This window comes from Ursus maritimus, unplaced genomic scaffold (assembly GCF_017311325.1).
Source record: "Ursus maritimus isolate PB19 unplaced genomic scaffold, ASM1731132v1 scaffold_9, whole genome shotgun sequence".
NCBI lineage: Eukaryota > Metazoa > Chordata > Mammalia > Carnivora > Ursidae > Ursus > Ursus maritimus.
In genome coordinates this window covers 17,963,650-17,979,388 of record NW_024427107.1, presented here as the reverse complement: position 1 = coordinate 17,979,388, position 15,739 = coordinate 17,963,650, and the positions used below count along the sequence as shown (strand labels likewise).

Below are 15,739 nucleotides of genomic sequence, written 5' to 3'. Positions count from 1 at the left end.
TTTGATGTTTTAAGGATGATTTAAAAAATTATATTTTGTCCAGAAGTTGTAGTTGTTTCCAGCTGTCCAGATACCTATCTCATCATATTCCTGGAAATGGAAATCTATATCACTTTTCTAAGTCTCAATTTCCTCATCTGAAAAACGAGGATAATAGGAATATATACCTCATAGTATTTGAGCATAAATGAGATTATTAGTGTAAAGCTCTTAACGCTGTGTCTGGCCCCTCAGTTAATGTTTCCTTCTGTTTTTGTAAGTGGTATTCTCAGAGTCTAAACATGAATGCTCCATCTTGCTATATTTTTAGAGGTACACGATGCACTAATGCCGGGGTGAAGAGGTGAAGAGGGTGAAGAGGAGAAGAGGGTGAAGAGGTGAAGAGGGTGAAGAGGTGAAGAATCTGAGGTCTTGATAACTTGTATATTTTTAAAGAAATACATTTCTCTCCATTTCAAAAGTTTCCATTTCAAATGAAAACCAAGTGATTAAACACCATTAGTAGCCAAGATCTTAATTGAGAAAAGGAGATTTATTGCAGTAAAATCCTTAATTTGACCATTTCTTGAGACAATATGAGTGAAAATATCCCCCTTCCCCTTAATCAAATAGGACTCTAAAGGGATATAAAATGGATGCTTTCTCTTACAGCAAACTAGGCTATGCTCAGATTTTTTAAACCATTTTCTTATTGCCACAGAAACTTGAATTGCATAAGTAGGTCCTTTTAAAGTCCACAGATGTGTTCATTCTAAGAAGCTGCCCTTCTTTTTAAAAGCAATTTCCACCCACTGCCGGCTAGCTCTTGCACAGAATCAGCTCTCTGTCTGGTGGTTGACCTGACCCTTGGGTGGTCTCAGGGACATTTCTTTAGTAAGTGCATTGTGATATTTTTCACAGCCAGCATGGTCTCTGTACAGGTGGGTTTGATGAGCATCTCTGGAAGTAAAAATCCAAAATGTCCAGTGTCACGAAGCTCAAAAGCAAATGTGTAGGGTATTCCATTTTTGTAGGCCCAATCCATTGAGCTACCAGAGCTCACATCTAAAAGTTAAAAAAAGAAAAAAAAAAGCCTCACTGAAGAGTCTGCATAGTTTTCAAAGTTTATATATAGTACTTGCTTACTAGGCTATCCTAAATCCTTCTCATTAAACACTGTTTCAACAAGAATGATTTAACAGTAGTTCCTTGGCATTGGGCTCATGGAACTTAAAAATCCTACCTGCCATCATCGTTGAGGATCTAGTCTAGGTAGTAATGCTTTTCCAGTGTGATGAGCTCAAAGTTTCTCAGCCTCAATTTCAGTAACATTTATTTCCACCCCGACTTCAGTCATCTATAAACAAACTAATCCCTGGCCCAGTTTCTCTGCTTTTACTCCTTGAGAGGGAGCTGGAGAAGGACTTTGCTGTGAAATCACACTCGTCAACTGATGTGCTCTGTTCTCAATGCTGCTCCAGGCTCCTTCTTCTAGACCTTCATTTACTGAACTTTTCTCAGGCTCTTGTCGGCCTGCCCCTCACTTAACCACTGTCCTCATGCAAATAAAAAGTAATCATCCCACCACCTTTTCTACTGACATCACAGCTCTCTGGCTGTCCTCCTTCCAGCTCAGAGGAGGAGCTCTTGCTTGTTTTTTTGTTTTTGTTTGTTTGTTTTTACAGGTGTCATCTTTTGATTCCATTCATCATTGTCTTCCTTGGTAGTGAGAGGGTCCCCTCTCTGGGACGTAGTTTCATTAATGAAGCCACCTTCTCTTGTATCTGCATTGGCCAAAATGTTCAAGCACCGATTCCATACGGCACTTCCTTCCCCTGCTATATGCCATCCTTTTTCTCTTTGTCCTTTGGCTTTAGAAAACAAAGAGAATCTATATATGTTGCCTCTATATCCTCAACCCCTTTCAATCTGGTTCTTGCCTCTACCTGTCCATGAAACTTTGCTCTTGAAGGTCACCAATGACAGCAGGCCTAATCTCTTTTGCTTTGTTTTTCCCCCTGCAGACCCCACTTTCAACCTCTCAACAGCATTCAGTGTAGTTGATAATTCATTGGCATTTCTCTCTCTTTCTGGCTGCTGTGACCTCACATGCTCCAGCTTTTCAGCACAGGTTGAAAGTATAGACACTAGAGGCAGAGTAAGGGCTTGATCCTACCACCTACTGTGACTTGTCTAAGCCTCAATCTCCCCTTTAGAAAAAGGGATGATAATACCTACTGCATAGTGTTGTTGTGGAAATTAAACAAAACAATGTGCTAGGATACATAAGCCCTTATTATTTTGCATCTTTACACCCCAAAGTGCCTAGTGTGTAGTTTTTAGCATAGAAGGCTCTTACTAATTATAAATAAATCTTTTATAGAAGAATCTTTATAGGGCCACCTGGGTGGCTCAGTCGGTTAAGCATCTGCCTTCAGCTCAGGTCATGATCTCAGGGTCCTGGGACCGAGCCCCGCATTGCTGGGCTCCCTGCTGGAGGGGGGGAGTCTGCCTGTCCCTCTCCCTCTGTGTACTCTNCCCACTCTCACTCTCGCTCAAGTAAATGAATAAAATCTTAAAAAAAATAAAAAGAGAAGAATCTTTACAGACTTTCTTCTTGAAATTAATGTGATCCAGACTGACCTAACACTAATATTATTAAAAAGTTTTCAGAGCATGTTCATTTGCTCAAATAATACACTTTTTATGCTATTTTTGCCAGGACAAGTTAGAGATAAATGATGTTAAGATAACAGTTAAAATACTCTGCTGTTTCTCAGGCTCGCCTTTCTTTGGTTAAGGACAGAAGGTAGGCTGTGGCTTTGTTGTCCCTCGGGTTAGAGTACACTGGAATTGCAAATAGTAGTCATAGAAGCCAAAGTCACAGTCAGTATGTGCCAACAGTTACATCGTGGTGATGTGACAGCCTCATTTCTATGGTAACAGGTTGTTCTTGGTAAATATAATACTATGACTGTGGCTTGATATCAAGCTGGAAAGGTAGACTGTAAGATTTTTAAAAATTAATGTTTAATACATATTATATTGGTAATAATAATATGATTTTTAAAAAATACTATATTTCCTTTTTCAGCGTGGCACTACTGGAAAACAGTATTTTTTTTTTAATATTTTATTTGTTTATTTGAGAGAGAGAGAGAGAGGGAGCACCAGCTGAGGAAGGGGCAGAAGGAGAAGGAGAGGGAGAAGCAGCCTCCCTGCTGAGCAGGGAGCCTGATGTAGGGCTTGATCGCAGGACTCTGGGATCGTGACCTGAGCTGAAGTCAGATGCTTAACTGACTGAGCCACCCAGGCATCCCATGAAAAACAGATCTAAAAAAAAGTCAGCATGACACCAATAATCATAGACTTTGAAAACAATTCTGATACTTAAGACATTCATTATTAGGATAAACTTATTTGATAAGCAATGTTAATTGCTTAAAACTGAACTTTTCTTTGAAGGCTGAAGAAAGTGGTTATATATGGAATATAATAATTGGTAGGTTAAAGAAATCAAGGAGAAATTTGGTACCTCACTGAAAGCAAAATTGGATGTCACTATCTATATGTGTACATACAACCCATGTGTGTGTGCATCCATAGACATTCAGAAATGTATGATCTAGATTTTCCAAGTCATATAGGAAAGACCATGAGAGATGACCTAGTCCAATTCCTCACTTAACAATTGTGGAAACTGAAGCCCAGGATTAATTTCTTGGCCAGGATTATATTTCTATTAGTGGCAAAAGAAGGACTAGAATCCATGTCTTCTGATTCTTTGTTCAAGTTCTTTCCGTATACCCAGTTGCTCTTTATTTCAATAAAATATTAGCAAATCAAATTCAACAGTACATTAAGAGAATTATTCACCATGATCAAGTGGGATTTATTCCTGGGCTACAGGGGTGGTTCAATACTTGCAAGTCAATCGACACGATACACCATATTAATAAAAGAAAGGGTAGGAACCATATGATCCTGTCAATAGATGCAGAAAAAGCATTTGACAAAATACAGCATCATTTCCTGATGAAAACCCACAGTGAAGTAGGGATAGGTGGAAAATACCTAAACATCAAAAGGCCCTATATAAAAGACCCCCAGCTAATATCACCCTCAATGGGGAGAAACTGAGAGCCTTTCCCCTACTGTTGGGAACAAGACAGGGATGTCCATTTTTGCCATTACTATTTAACATAGTACTGGAAGTCTTAGCCTCAGGAATGAGACAGTGAAAAGAAATAAAAGGCATCCAAATTGGCAAGGAAGAAGTCAAACTCACTCTTCGCAGATGACCTAATATGCTATGTAGAAAACCCTAAAGATTCCACCAAAAATTGCTAGAATTCATACATGAATTCAGCAAAGTCACACAATATAAAATCAATGTGCAGAAATGTTGCATTTTTATATACCAATAACAAAGCAGCAGAAAAAGAAATCAAGAAATTGATACCATTTGCAATTGCACCAAAACGAATAAGATACCTAAGAATAAATCTAAAGAAAGAAGTAAAAGATGTGTACTCTGAAAACTATAGAACAATTATGAAAGAAGTTGAAGAGGACACAAAAAAATGGAAAAACATTCCATGCTCTTGGATTGGAAGAACAAACATTGTCAAAATGTCTATACTACCCAAGGCAGTTTATACATTTAATGCAATCCCTATCAAAATACCACCAGCATTTTTCATAGAGCTAGAACAATCCTCAAATTTATATGGAACCACAGAAGACCCCCAAATACCCAAAGCAATTCTGAAAATGAAAAACAAAACTGGAGGCACCATGATTCCAGATTTCAAGCTATATTACAAAGCTGTAGTCATCCAGACAGTATGGTACTGTCACAAAAGCAGACCCATAGATCAATGGAACAGGATAGAGAACCCAGAAATGGACCCACAAGTATATGGTCAACTAATCTTCAGCAAAGAAGGAAAGAATATCCAGGGGAAAAAAGACAGTCTCTTCAACAAATAGTGTTAGGAAACTCAGATAGCAACATGCAGAACAATAAAACTGGACCACTTTCTTACACCACACGCAAAAATAAATTCAAAATGGCTGAAAGGCCTAAATGTGAGACAGGAAATCATCAACATCTCAGAGGAAAACACAGGCAGAAACCTCTTTGACATTAGCCATAGGAACTTCTTACTAGACACATCTCCAGAGACAAGGAAAACAAAAGCAAAAATGAACTATTGGGACTACATCAAGATAAGAGACTTCTGCACAGTGAAGGAAACAGTCAACAGACTAAAAGGCAGCTTGCAGAATGGGAGAAGATATTTGCAAATTACCTATCTGATGAAGGATTAGTATCCAAAATCTACAAAGAACTTACCAACTTAACACCCAAAAAATAAGTAACCTGGTTAAGAAATGGGCAGAAGACATGAATAGCCATTTTTCCAAAGAAGACATCCAGATGGCTAAGAGACACATGAAAAGATGCTCCACATCACTCGTTATCAGGGAAATATAAATCAGAACCATGATGAGATACCATCTCACACCTGTCAGAATGGCTAAAATTAACACCACAGGAAACAAGAGGTGTTGGTGAGGGTGTGGAGAAAGAGGACCCTCTTGCACTGTTGGTGGGAATATACACTGGTGCAGCCACTCTGGAGAACATTATGGAAGTTCCTCAAAAAGTTAAAAATAGAAGTATCCCATGAGCCAGCATTTATACCACTAGGTATTTACCCCAAGGATACAAAAATACAGACTTGAAGGGATACATGCACCCTGAAGTTTATAGCAGCATTATCAAGAATAGCCAAACTATTGAAAGAGCCCAACTGTCCATCAATTGATGAATAAAGAACAAGTGGCATGTATATACAATGGAATATAACTCAGCTATCAAAAAAATGAAATCTTGCCATTTGCAATGACATGAATGGAGCTAGAGGGTATTATGCTAAGTGAAATAAGTCAGAGAAAGACAGATACCTATGATCTCACTCATATGTGGAATTTAAGAAAGAAAACAGATGAACATATGGGATGGGGGGTGGGGAGGAGAGAGGGAAATAAACCATAAGAGACTCTTAATGATAGAGAACAAATGGGGTTGATGGCGGGAGGTGGGTAGGGAATGGGCTAGATGGGTGACGGGTGTTAAGGAGGGTACTTGCTATGATGAGCACTGGGTGTTGTATGTAAGTGATGAATCACTGAATTCTACTCCAGAAACCAATATTGCACTGTGTGTTAACTACCTAAAATTAAAATAATAAATTCATTTTAAAAACCAAAAAAAGTATTTTAATCACCTTTTCAGGGGAAGTTCAGCCAAAGGTGTTACATAAGAAATACAGTTTCAAAACAAGAATGGTGGAGGAGAGGAATAAAAGGAAAGCTCTTTTTGGGCTGAGACATTACTTCATTATATTCTCAAGGCCCATTTCCACCCTTACAGTAGTTACAATTGTGCAAGGAGCCCATTTGGGTACTTTCTACCGTCGTAAGATCTCAATTCAACTTTGCAGTCATTACTACACACTTAGAATATTCTCTACTTAGAATTTATTTCAATTGGTATAATGATTTATGTCAAGCAGTGTAAAACTAATCAAATATAAACTCCCTCCATCTTCCTTGGCTAATTTGGTTGTTAAAAATTTCTCATTAAGAGGAAACACACTTCTGTTTTTTAAAAGGGAAGTCAGGATCTTGGTTCAAGAGATGATTCTAACACAAAATACACAGGAAACTTACACAATGTGCTGGAGGCAGGTCCATATCTATATTGTACTCCGTATACTGACCGAAGTGCATTCACAGCTTTGTAAGCTGCAGATTCCTGTGAGGGAAAAGGGAGAGCTGGTATCACTTTACATCATTGCACTGAAACCTTTGGAAACACTGGCATGTTGTTTGGGCCCTATCCGTCTTCAATTTGAGAGCAAGGTTGGGCACATTAGGTAAGAGATATATTTAATAATGTAATAATATTCCTTGTCACATGCTGCAGTTTATATTTATTTATTTATTTATTTATTTTTAAAAGATTTTATTTATTTATTCGACAGAGATAGAGACAGCCAGTGAGAGACGGAACACAAGCAGGGAGAGTGGGAGAGGAAGAAGCAGGCTCATAGCGGAGAAGCCTGATGTGGGGCTCGATCCCATAATGCCGGGATCACGCCCTGAGCCGAAGGCAGACGCTTAACCGCTGTGCCACCCAGGCGCCCCAATATTTTAGAACACATTATTTCCTTTGATTGATCCTTCCACCAAGCCAGTGATCAGTAATATTTCCATTTTACAGACAAAAAAGAAAGGCTCAGCAAGGTCAAATCGGCAGCCTGGGGTTACCCAGCACGGAGTGGTTGAGTTAAGTACCCATATCTTCTGATGCTGATTTAGTGTTCCGTCCTCTTCACTTTCATTCACAGACACTTGTTTGTGTAAATTACAAAATGCTCGATAGGGCAGAGCCCATGCCAGTCTTCTCCAGAGCTACGTATGCATTATTTAGCAACGTGCCTGTGTATAACAGGTGCTCAGTACTTCTCGCATGAATGTTGAATAAGCATAGCTCTGCAGGAATATCAAGATCATCTTATTGATCCTTAAGTACACACTTCAGTGGCTATGTACAAGGTATTTAAAACACATTTGGATCAATTAAGAGACCCTTTAGTTCAGGAAGAGTGATTTCTCTTATGCGATTCATTTATCCCTACAGGAACGGGAAGAAGATTTCCAGAATGCTCCCTGACATCTAGAGTTACGCACGCCTCCGACAGAGCTCAGGTACTGCCAAGATGGAGACATTTTGAGGCGGAACTCTACCTGTCAATGCCAAAAATCGGAAAAATTATCAACACAATAAAAATATGAAAAGGTGAATAGTCTATCATGAACTAAAATGCTACTGGCTACACTTCAAAACATTTTCAAATGGTATAACAGCATTAATCCCAAAAAGGAGTTAGAGGAGTATTGTATGACCTGTGAGAGGAAAAGAAGTATGCTGAAACCAGTATACAACTCTCCCATTTCAACTGGCCTATAAATCATTTATTGTATCAGCTGAGGTACTCCGGGCAACACGGTGCTGTGTGTTGGACCCAGCTTTGGCTTGCTGTCCTCAGTCGCCTCAGAGATGCATAAAGCAGCATTTGTAGCCACTGCCACTCTCTCTGGATATTAAAGGACCAGCCTCCAGAATCTGGCAGACAATTTATTATTGATCTCACTGATGATGACATTCTCCTCTCAGGAGCCAACAGAAAAGGCATGTAAACACCATAATAAGATACCTTTGTGGAGAATGTTCTGAGATTTTAACATCTTCTCCAATGGTTTCAGCACTATTCCATGGCAAGGGCAGGTTTTTCTAGATTTAGAAGATTACTGTGTTCTGCTGGTGAAGAGACTTTTGTTCCTCATTATTTCGGATGACTAAACTACCCCCCAAAATCTCTTAAGAAAGAAAAAATACAACCACTTGGCCTATTTACACAAAACATATGTGCAGTTTTAGCCTTTTGAGCTCATGGTACTTCCGTCAGGCCCAGGGAGATGTTGATAAGAGGGCTGGGGAGGGTCATTCCACAAAAAAGTGAGAACTTCATAAAATTTTCTAGGAATTATTTTCCAGGGTGGTGTCGCTGGACACCTATTTAAAAGAGTTTAAGCAATTCCTCCTTTCTTTATTGCTTTCTCTTTTCCATTGTCCAAAAGGACCCAGGCCTCACTTATTGAACCTCAACTAAGTAAGGAATATATTTTTTATTCAAATATTTCCATATTTAAAGCAAGTTAATGAATGACCTAAAAATGTGAGCAGAAACACAGACTCCTACACATTGATGGAATGTTTTTGAACAATTTATTAGAATTGAATGGTTTCTGGTTCACATTCAGAGACTACCTAGTTTCCGAGAATGTTAATCCTGGCATTAGCGACTTAGCGTATATGTAACCTGGTAACAGGATTTCTCAACAGCGGTACTATTGACAGTCTGGACTGAGTAATTCTTTGCTGTGGGAGGCTGTCCTGTACATTGTAGGGTCTGTAGCAGCATCCTTGGCCTCTATCCACTCGTTGCCAAGAGCATCCTCCAGCCTTGTGGTGATAATCAAAATGTCTTCAACATTGTTAGGTGTGTCTGGGAGGCAGTCATCCTTGGTTGTGAATCACTGATCTACTCTTTATACCATCCCCTCCAGTCCAAGACAAAATGAAAATAGGCTTAACTTCCGGTAACAAGCTAAATTCAAAATATGGAGAACATCCTCATGTAATAATTTTAATATGTTGCATAGTCCATATAATTGGTTGTGAGAATATAAATAGACATTGTGCCCAGTTTAGAAAGGGCTGATCATTTGCCTGGAGAAGCATTGTGTGATACAGGGTGGTTAAGGTGCCAGGTTAACAACAACAACAGCAACAACAACAAGCCTATTTGACCCACATAGTAGCTGAAGAATTGTACTCTTAACAAGAACTGCCACCTTTACAAAGTTTCTCAAGAGAGAATTTGCTCAGAATTCTTGCTTGGGATGCCAAGAACAAAGTTCCTCTTTTGGACAGACTAGAAGACTTCCCTCAGGCCTTCTTCTTGACCACCTCATGTTCTCCATTCCTTCCAGGTCCTGGACATCTGGGTCAGGAATTTCTGCAACTCCAACCAACTGGTGAAAGATTTAGAGTTCAAGGTATAGGAAGAAAGGGGACGCTTCTCTTTTATCAAAGCTTTTAATTCAAGTATAACATACATACAGAAGAATATACCCGATTTCGGTTTATAGCTCAATGAATGATCACAAATTACAGACATTCATGCGACCAGCATCCAGGCCAAGGAATAGAACATCAACAGCTGTACCTCTTCGCAGTCACTGTTCTCTTCCTCTCCCTCATTTCGAACATCGTATATTAGTTTGACCTGGTTTTGAATTTATAGACCTTAAGGTGCTAGAGGCTCTGACTCAGACTCACTTTACAAGGAATTTTGCCCTACAGCGCACAGCTTGTTGGGTTTCTGAGATGAAGAAGAAAGAAACTGCTTTTTCACTGCCAAGTAACCTTAGGCCTGAAGGGCTGTTCATTCTTAGCACCAACTTGTCAGATCCATGCCCAGAGACTTAGAACCATTAAGCAAATAGCGCTTATAAATTAAAACTTGCTTTTAATTAATGAGAGTCAGACCATAATTTATGAACAATCATTTACCCAATAAAATTAATTATAGCCCTGCATAGGTGACCGAAGCTGTAATACTAATCAAATCCATCCTGACAACTTTCTGTGTTACCCGTGGTGAGAATGTAAATTGGTTTGAGATGCTTGTGTTTGAGAAGCGGCATAGCACAGTGGTTCAAAGTGGCAAGGCTGGGGCTAGATTTGGGGCTGAATCCTGGCTATGGCACTCAGTAGCTGTGCGTTCTGCATCTAATTACTTAATTTCCCTAGGTTTCAGTTTCCTCATCTGTAAAATGGGGAAAATAATAGTTACCTACCTCATATGATTATGGAAAATAAAGGAGTTAATGTGTCCAACATGCTTATTGGAATAAGCACAATATGTGTTTGCTATTATCATTACTACTCAGAACTCTTACAGCTTTCGAAAAGAAGCATAAAGCCTGACACGCATGTACAAGGTCAAGTACTTACCACACAGCTAAAGTTGGGGATTGTTGCGTATTTGTAAGAATAGGGATACAGCAACATCTGAGCGTATGCGTGAAAGGAGAGGTAAGCCCTGATGTGCATCCTGTGTTTTCGGAGGAAAGCGGCTACAGCTTTCACTTCCGGCTCAGATTCTGGGAAAGGTCCACAGTATGTATCATCACAAGGGTGCATAGAAGCTCCTTCATCTGCAAGATAGAAAAGAAAATGGGGGATAGAGTGGATAGGCAAGAAGCAAGAAACACAAATCAGCATTGTTACACTGATTTTTTCTTTTGTTTCTATAAACATATGGTATGATTAAGCAATTCATCTAACTTCTCATTTACAGAAATCAATACTGAAACATCCAAGGTGGTTCAAGCCTCCATGCACAATAGGAGGGTGGCCTGAATAGGAAATAGGTGCTGATTGTGTACATGAGCCTGCATAAACCACTCGGGAAAGGATGGCTTTGTCAGTGGGAGACCTAATTCTATATGATCCCCCAGATAAGGTAAGGCTCCCATACTCCATGATACCGGCACTTTTCCGCCGTAACATTCAACACACTTGTAATTAGCGTCCAGTATTTACCTGCTTAACATTCAACCAATATTTACACTGTTCTAGGTGCCTGGTATACGAGGAAAAACAACACAGAATAAACTCCCTGCTCTAATAGACTTACATTCAATCTGGATACTTGTTAAACTCTAACGCTCTGTGAAAGCAGGGACTGCGTCCTTCTTGCTGGGCTCCTGGCAACTAGAACAATAGTATGTCAAGTGTTCAACAAATATTTATTAAGTAAGTGAAAAGGCTAGACATCTGCACAGGATCAAAAGAAAAGGCTAGACATCTGCACAGGTGTCTGGTAAGATACAAATATTGATACATCAGGAACATGAAGGCAAGGCAGAAACAGTTCCACACAAGATGCCAAAACAATTTCTATTCTGTTTGTAGATAAGCAATATCCAAACTGGTTTTGTAAAACCCAAGAAGCTTCTCTAGTTATCTTGGTGGTCAGTAACAATTCAGTTAAGAAATCCTCAAAACTAAATTTTAATAATTTTGAATGAAAAACTTTATATCCTATAGGTCTATCAAGGGAAGGAAGGAAAATTACATTCACTGTAACCATCACAAAGTATTAAGTTTCTAAGACATTTTTCCATTGATAATTACATTTTCTACAGTTATTTGCTATCGGCCATTATTAGCCTTCCTGACAGCCCTAGAAAACTGTCTCTTCCCATAAACAAATGGAAGATGTTTGGTGATTCTGTGACATGGTCTAATTCTACTAATATGAAAAGATAACCACGTCATATCAGGCTAAATCTTGAGGACATTAAATCTAGTTTGTGTTATAGGTGAGTGTTAAGATGGGAAATTTACAGCAATTGTGGTTTTCCTCCTCTGAGTCTAATTCTGGACATGCCTTAGAAGTAAGTGGGATATGGATGGAACTCAGAATATAATATAAAAACGATAGCTGATACTCTGAAAGGGATAGGACAAATAAAGAGACATTTGAAGATCACCGATGTAAAGCACCAGAAAGGAGAGATCACAGACTGAACAACTAATTCCAGAGGGAGTAGAACTAATGAGCCAGAGAAAAAAGGATTTACAATAATCCTGATAAACATTCTCAAGGGCATACAGAAGGGCATTGGAAACATTAAACAGAGACAAGAAGTTATAAAAAAGTACCAGTCAGATATAATAGAAATAAAAAACTGAATTCATGGGTTGAAAGAATACAGTTGACGAGTGAATTAATGAGATGGAATATGTTTTGAACCATTCCCAGGAGGCATCAAGAAGAGACAAAGAACTGGAAAAATGAAAGAAAAATTAAAGGGGTATGAAAAATAGAGGAAGTGTCAACATCTGATTAACAGAGAAAGAAATAAAAGTTAAATATTTGAAGAACTGCTAATTGAAATTTTTCCACAATCGAAAGAGTAAATGGACTTATCGGGTACAAAACAAGAGAGAGAAAGAGGAAATGTGTCAACGCTTTGAGACAGTAGGGTGAAATTTAAAAAAAGGAAACAACTCCAGAGAGAAAGAAGCAGAGCATCTAAAAGGAAGAAGGATTAGATTCACATCTGACTTTTTATTAGCAACACTAGAGTAATAATGTCCAAAGTGTGTGTGTGTATATTTACTTATTATTCTTACATTTTTATTTATATGTTTTAAAATTGTGTAAATTGAAGTATAGTTATACACACAATATTATATTAGTTTCAGGTGTACAACATAGTGAATCGACAATTATATACATTAGGAAAAGCTCACCATAAGTGTAGTTATCAGTGATCACCATACAAAGTTATTACAATATTACCTACTGTATTCCCTATGCTGTATATTACATCCTGGTGACTTATTTATTTCATAACTGGAAGTTTGTATCTCTTAATTTCCTTCATCTATTTTGCCCATCCCCCACCTCCACTTTCTAGCTACAATGAACATAGGGGTGCATATATCTTTTTAAATTAGCATTTCTATTTTCTTTGAGTAAATATCTGAAGTGGAATATCAGATCATATAGCATTTCTACTTTTAATTTTTTGGGTAACCTCCATACTCTTTTTCCATAGTGGCTAGTATCTTAAATAATGTTCCAGGTGCATTTGAAAAGAATGTGTTTTCTGCTGTTTTTGGATGGAATGTTCTGTATGTGTCTGTTAAGTCCACATGGTCTAATGTGACTGTTCTTACTTATTTTCTGTAAGGATGATCTATTGATTGATATAAGTGGGGTGTTAAACTTCCCTACTCCTATGCTATTACTGTCAATTTCTCCCTTTATGTCTGTTAACATTTGCTTTATATACAATCAGGTTGCTTCTATGATGGGTGCATAGCTATTTATAAGTGTTATATCATCTTGTTGGAGTGATCCCTTGATCATTAGAGAATGTCCTTCTTTGTCTTTTGTTACAGCCTTTGTGTTAGGGTCTATTTTGTCTGATGTAAGTATTGCTACCCTAGATTTTTTTCTGACTTCCATTTACATGGCAACTTTTCCCACCAGTCTGCATGTATCTTGAGGTCTGAAGTGAGTCTCTTGTAGGCAGCATATAGACGGGTCTGGTTTTTTTTTTTTTTTTTTTTTTTTTTTTTTTATCCATTCAGTTACCTCATGTCCTTTGATTGGAGCATCTAGACCATTTACACTTAAAGTAATTATTGATAGACATATACTTATTACCATTTTGTTAATTGTTTTCTGGTTGTTTTTGTAGTTCTTCTCTGTTCCTTTCTTCTACTCTTCCCTTGTGATTACACTTTCTTCATGCTTGGGTTGTTTCTTTTTTTGTGTATTTATTACAGGTTTATGGTTTGTGGTCACCATGAGGTTCATATATAACATCCCAAGTATGTAGCAGTCTGTATTAAGTTGATGGTTTTGAGTTTGAACACATTCTTTTTTTTTTTTTTTAAAGATTTTATTTATTTATTCCACAGAGATAGAGACAGCCAGCGGGAGAGGGAACACAAGCAGGGGGAGTGGGAGAGGAAGAAGCAGGTTTATAGCGGAGGAGCCCGATGCGGGGCTCGATCCCATAACGCCGGGATCACGCCCTGAGCCGAAGGCAGACGCTTAACCGCTGTGCCACCCAGGCGCCCCTGAACACATTCTAAAAGCACTACATTTTTACTCCTCACCCCTTTATGTTTTATGTATATGACATCATATTTTATATCTTTTATTTCTTGAATCCCTTAACTAATTTTTTATATATAATTGATTTTACTACTTTTGTCTTTGAACCTGCATAATAGATTTGTAAGTGATTGATTTGTTACCTTTACTATGTATTGCTTTTACTAGTAAAGTTTTTTCTTTTAAAAATTTTCTTACTCTAGTTATGGTTTTTTCTGCTTAAAGTCCTTTCACATTTCTTATAAGGCCAGTTAAATTAATGCTGATGAACTCCTGTAAATTTTTTTAAATGTTTTTTTATTATATTATGTTAGTCACTATACAGTACATCCCTGGTTTCTGATGTAAAGTTCGAGGATTCATTAGTTGTGTATAACACCCAGTGCACCATGCAATACGTACCCTCCTTACTGCCCATCACCAGTCTATCCCATTCCCCCACCCCCCTCCCCTCTGAAGCCCTCAGTTTGTTTCTCAGAGTCCATAGTCTCTCATGCTTCATTCCCCCTTCTGATTACCGCCCCCCTTCTTTATCCCTTTCTTTCCCTACCGATCTTCCTAGTTCTTATGTTCCATAGATGAGAGAAATCATATGATAATTGTCTTTCTCTGCTTGACTTATTTCACTTAGCATTATCTCCTCCAGTGCCGTCCATGTTGCAGCAAATGTTGAGAACCCGTTCTTTTTGATAGCTGAGTAATATTCCATTGTATATATGGACCACAACTTCTTACTCCAGTCATCTGTTGAAGGGCATCTCGGTTCCTTCCATGATTTAGCTATTGTGGACAATGCTGCTATGAACATTGGGGTGCATATGGCCCTTCTCTTCACTCCGTCTGTATCTTTGGGGTAAATACCCAGTAGTGCAATGGCTGGATCATAGGGTAGCTCAATTTTTCACTTTTTAAGGGACCTCCACACTGTTTTCCACAGTGGCTGTACCAACTTGCATTCCCACCAACAATGTAGGAGGGATCCCCTTTCTCCACATCCTCTCCAACAATTGTTGTTTCTTGCCTTGTCTATTTTTGCCATTCTAACTGGCGTAAGGTTGGTATCTTAGTGTGGTTTTGAATTTCCCTGATGGCTAATGATTTTGAACATTTTTTCGTGTGTCTGTTAGCCATTTGTATGTCATCATTGGAAAAGTGTCTGTTCATATCTTCTGCCCATTTTATGATTTGTTTGTTTCTTGCGTATTGAGTTTGAGAAGTTCTTTGTAGATCTTGGATACCAGTCTTTTATCTGTAGCATCATTTGCAAATATCTTCTCCCATTCCGTGGGCTGCCTCTTAGTTTTTCTGACTGTTTCCTTGGCTGTGCAGAAGCTTTTTATCTTGATGAAGTCCCACAGGTTCATTTTATCTTTTGTTTCTCTTGCCTTTGGAGATGTGTCATGAAAAAGGTTGCT

At 38.4% G+C, this 15,739-nt stretch overlaps 1 protein-coding gene and 1 long non-coding RNA gene across 2 annotated transcripts; one reads left to right on the top strand and one right to left on the bottom strand.

Moving 5' to 3' along the window:
• Positions 1-517: 517 nt before the first annotated feature.
• LOC103680779 (carboxypeptidase A6-like) lies at positions 518-11,549 on the bottom strand. The gene is made up of 3 exons (XM_008710262.2): positions 10,637-11,549; positions 6,721-6,805; positions 518-1,044 (listed from the first exon to the last, which is right to left on the bottom strand). The coding sequence occupies exons 1-3, from the start codon at positions 10,940-10,942 to the stop codon at positions 857-859; spliced, it is 579 nt and encodes a 192-aa protein (XP_008708484.1). The 5' UTR covers positions 10,943-11,549; the 3' UTR covers positions 518-856.
• LOC121101639 lies at positions 6,793-10,617 on the top strand. The gene is made up of 3 exons (XR_005833608.1): positions 6,793-6,926; positions 7,694-7,852; positions 9,610-10,617. It is a non-coding gene; the product is annotated as an uncharacterized LOC121101639 (long non-coding RNA).
• Positions 11,550-15,739: the final 4,190 nt, after the last annotated feature.

Coding starts and splice junctions, on each gene's coding strand:
- LOC103680779 (XM_008710262.2), bottom strand. CDS start 10,942: ATGTTTATAGAAACAAAAGAAAAAATCAGTGTAACAATGCTGATTTGT. Junction 6,806..10,636: donor TCCCCAACTTTAGCTGTGTG/GTAAGTACTTGA, acceptor TTTCCCTCACAG/GAATCTGCAGCTTACAAAGC. Junction 1,045..6,720: donor ACCTGCCTCCAGCACATTGT/GTAAGTTTCCTG, acceptor TTTAACTTTTAG/ATGTGAGCTCTGGTAGCTCA.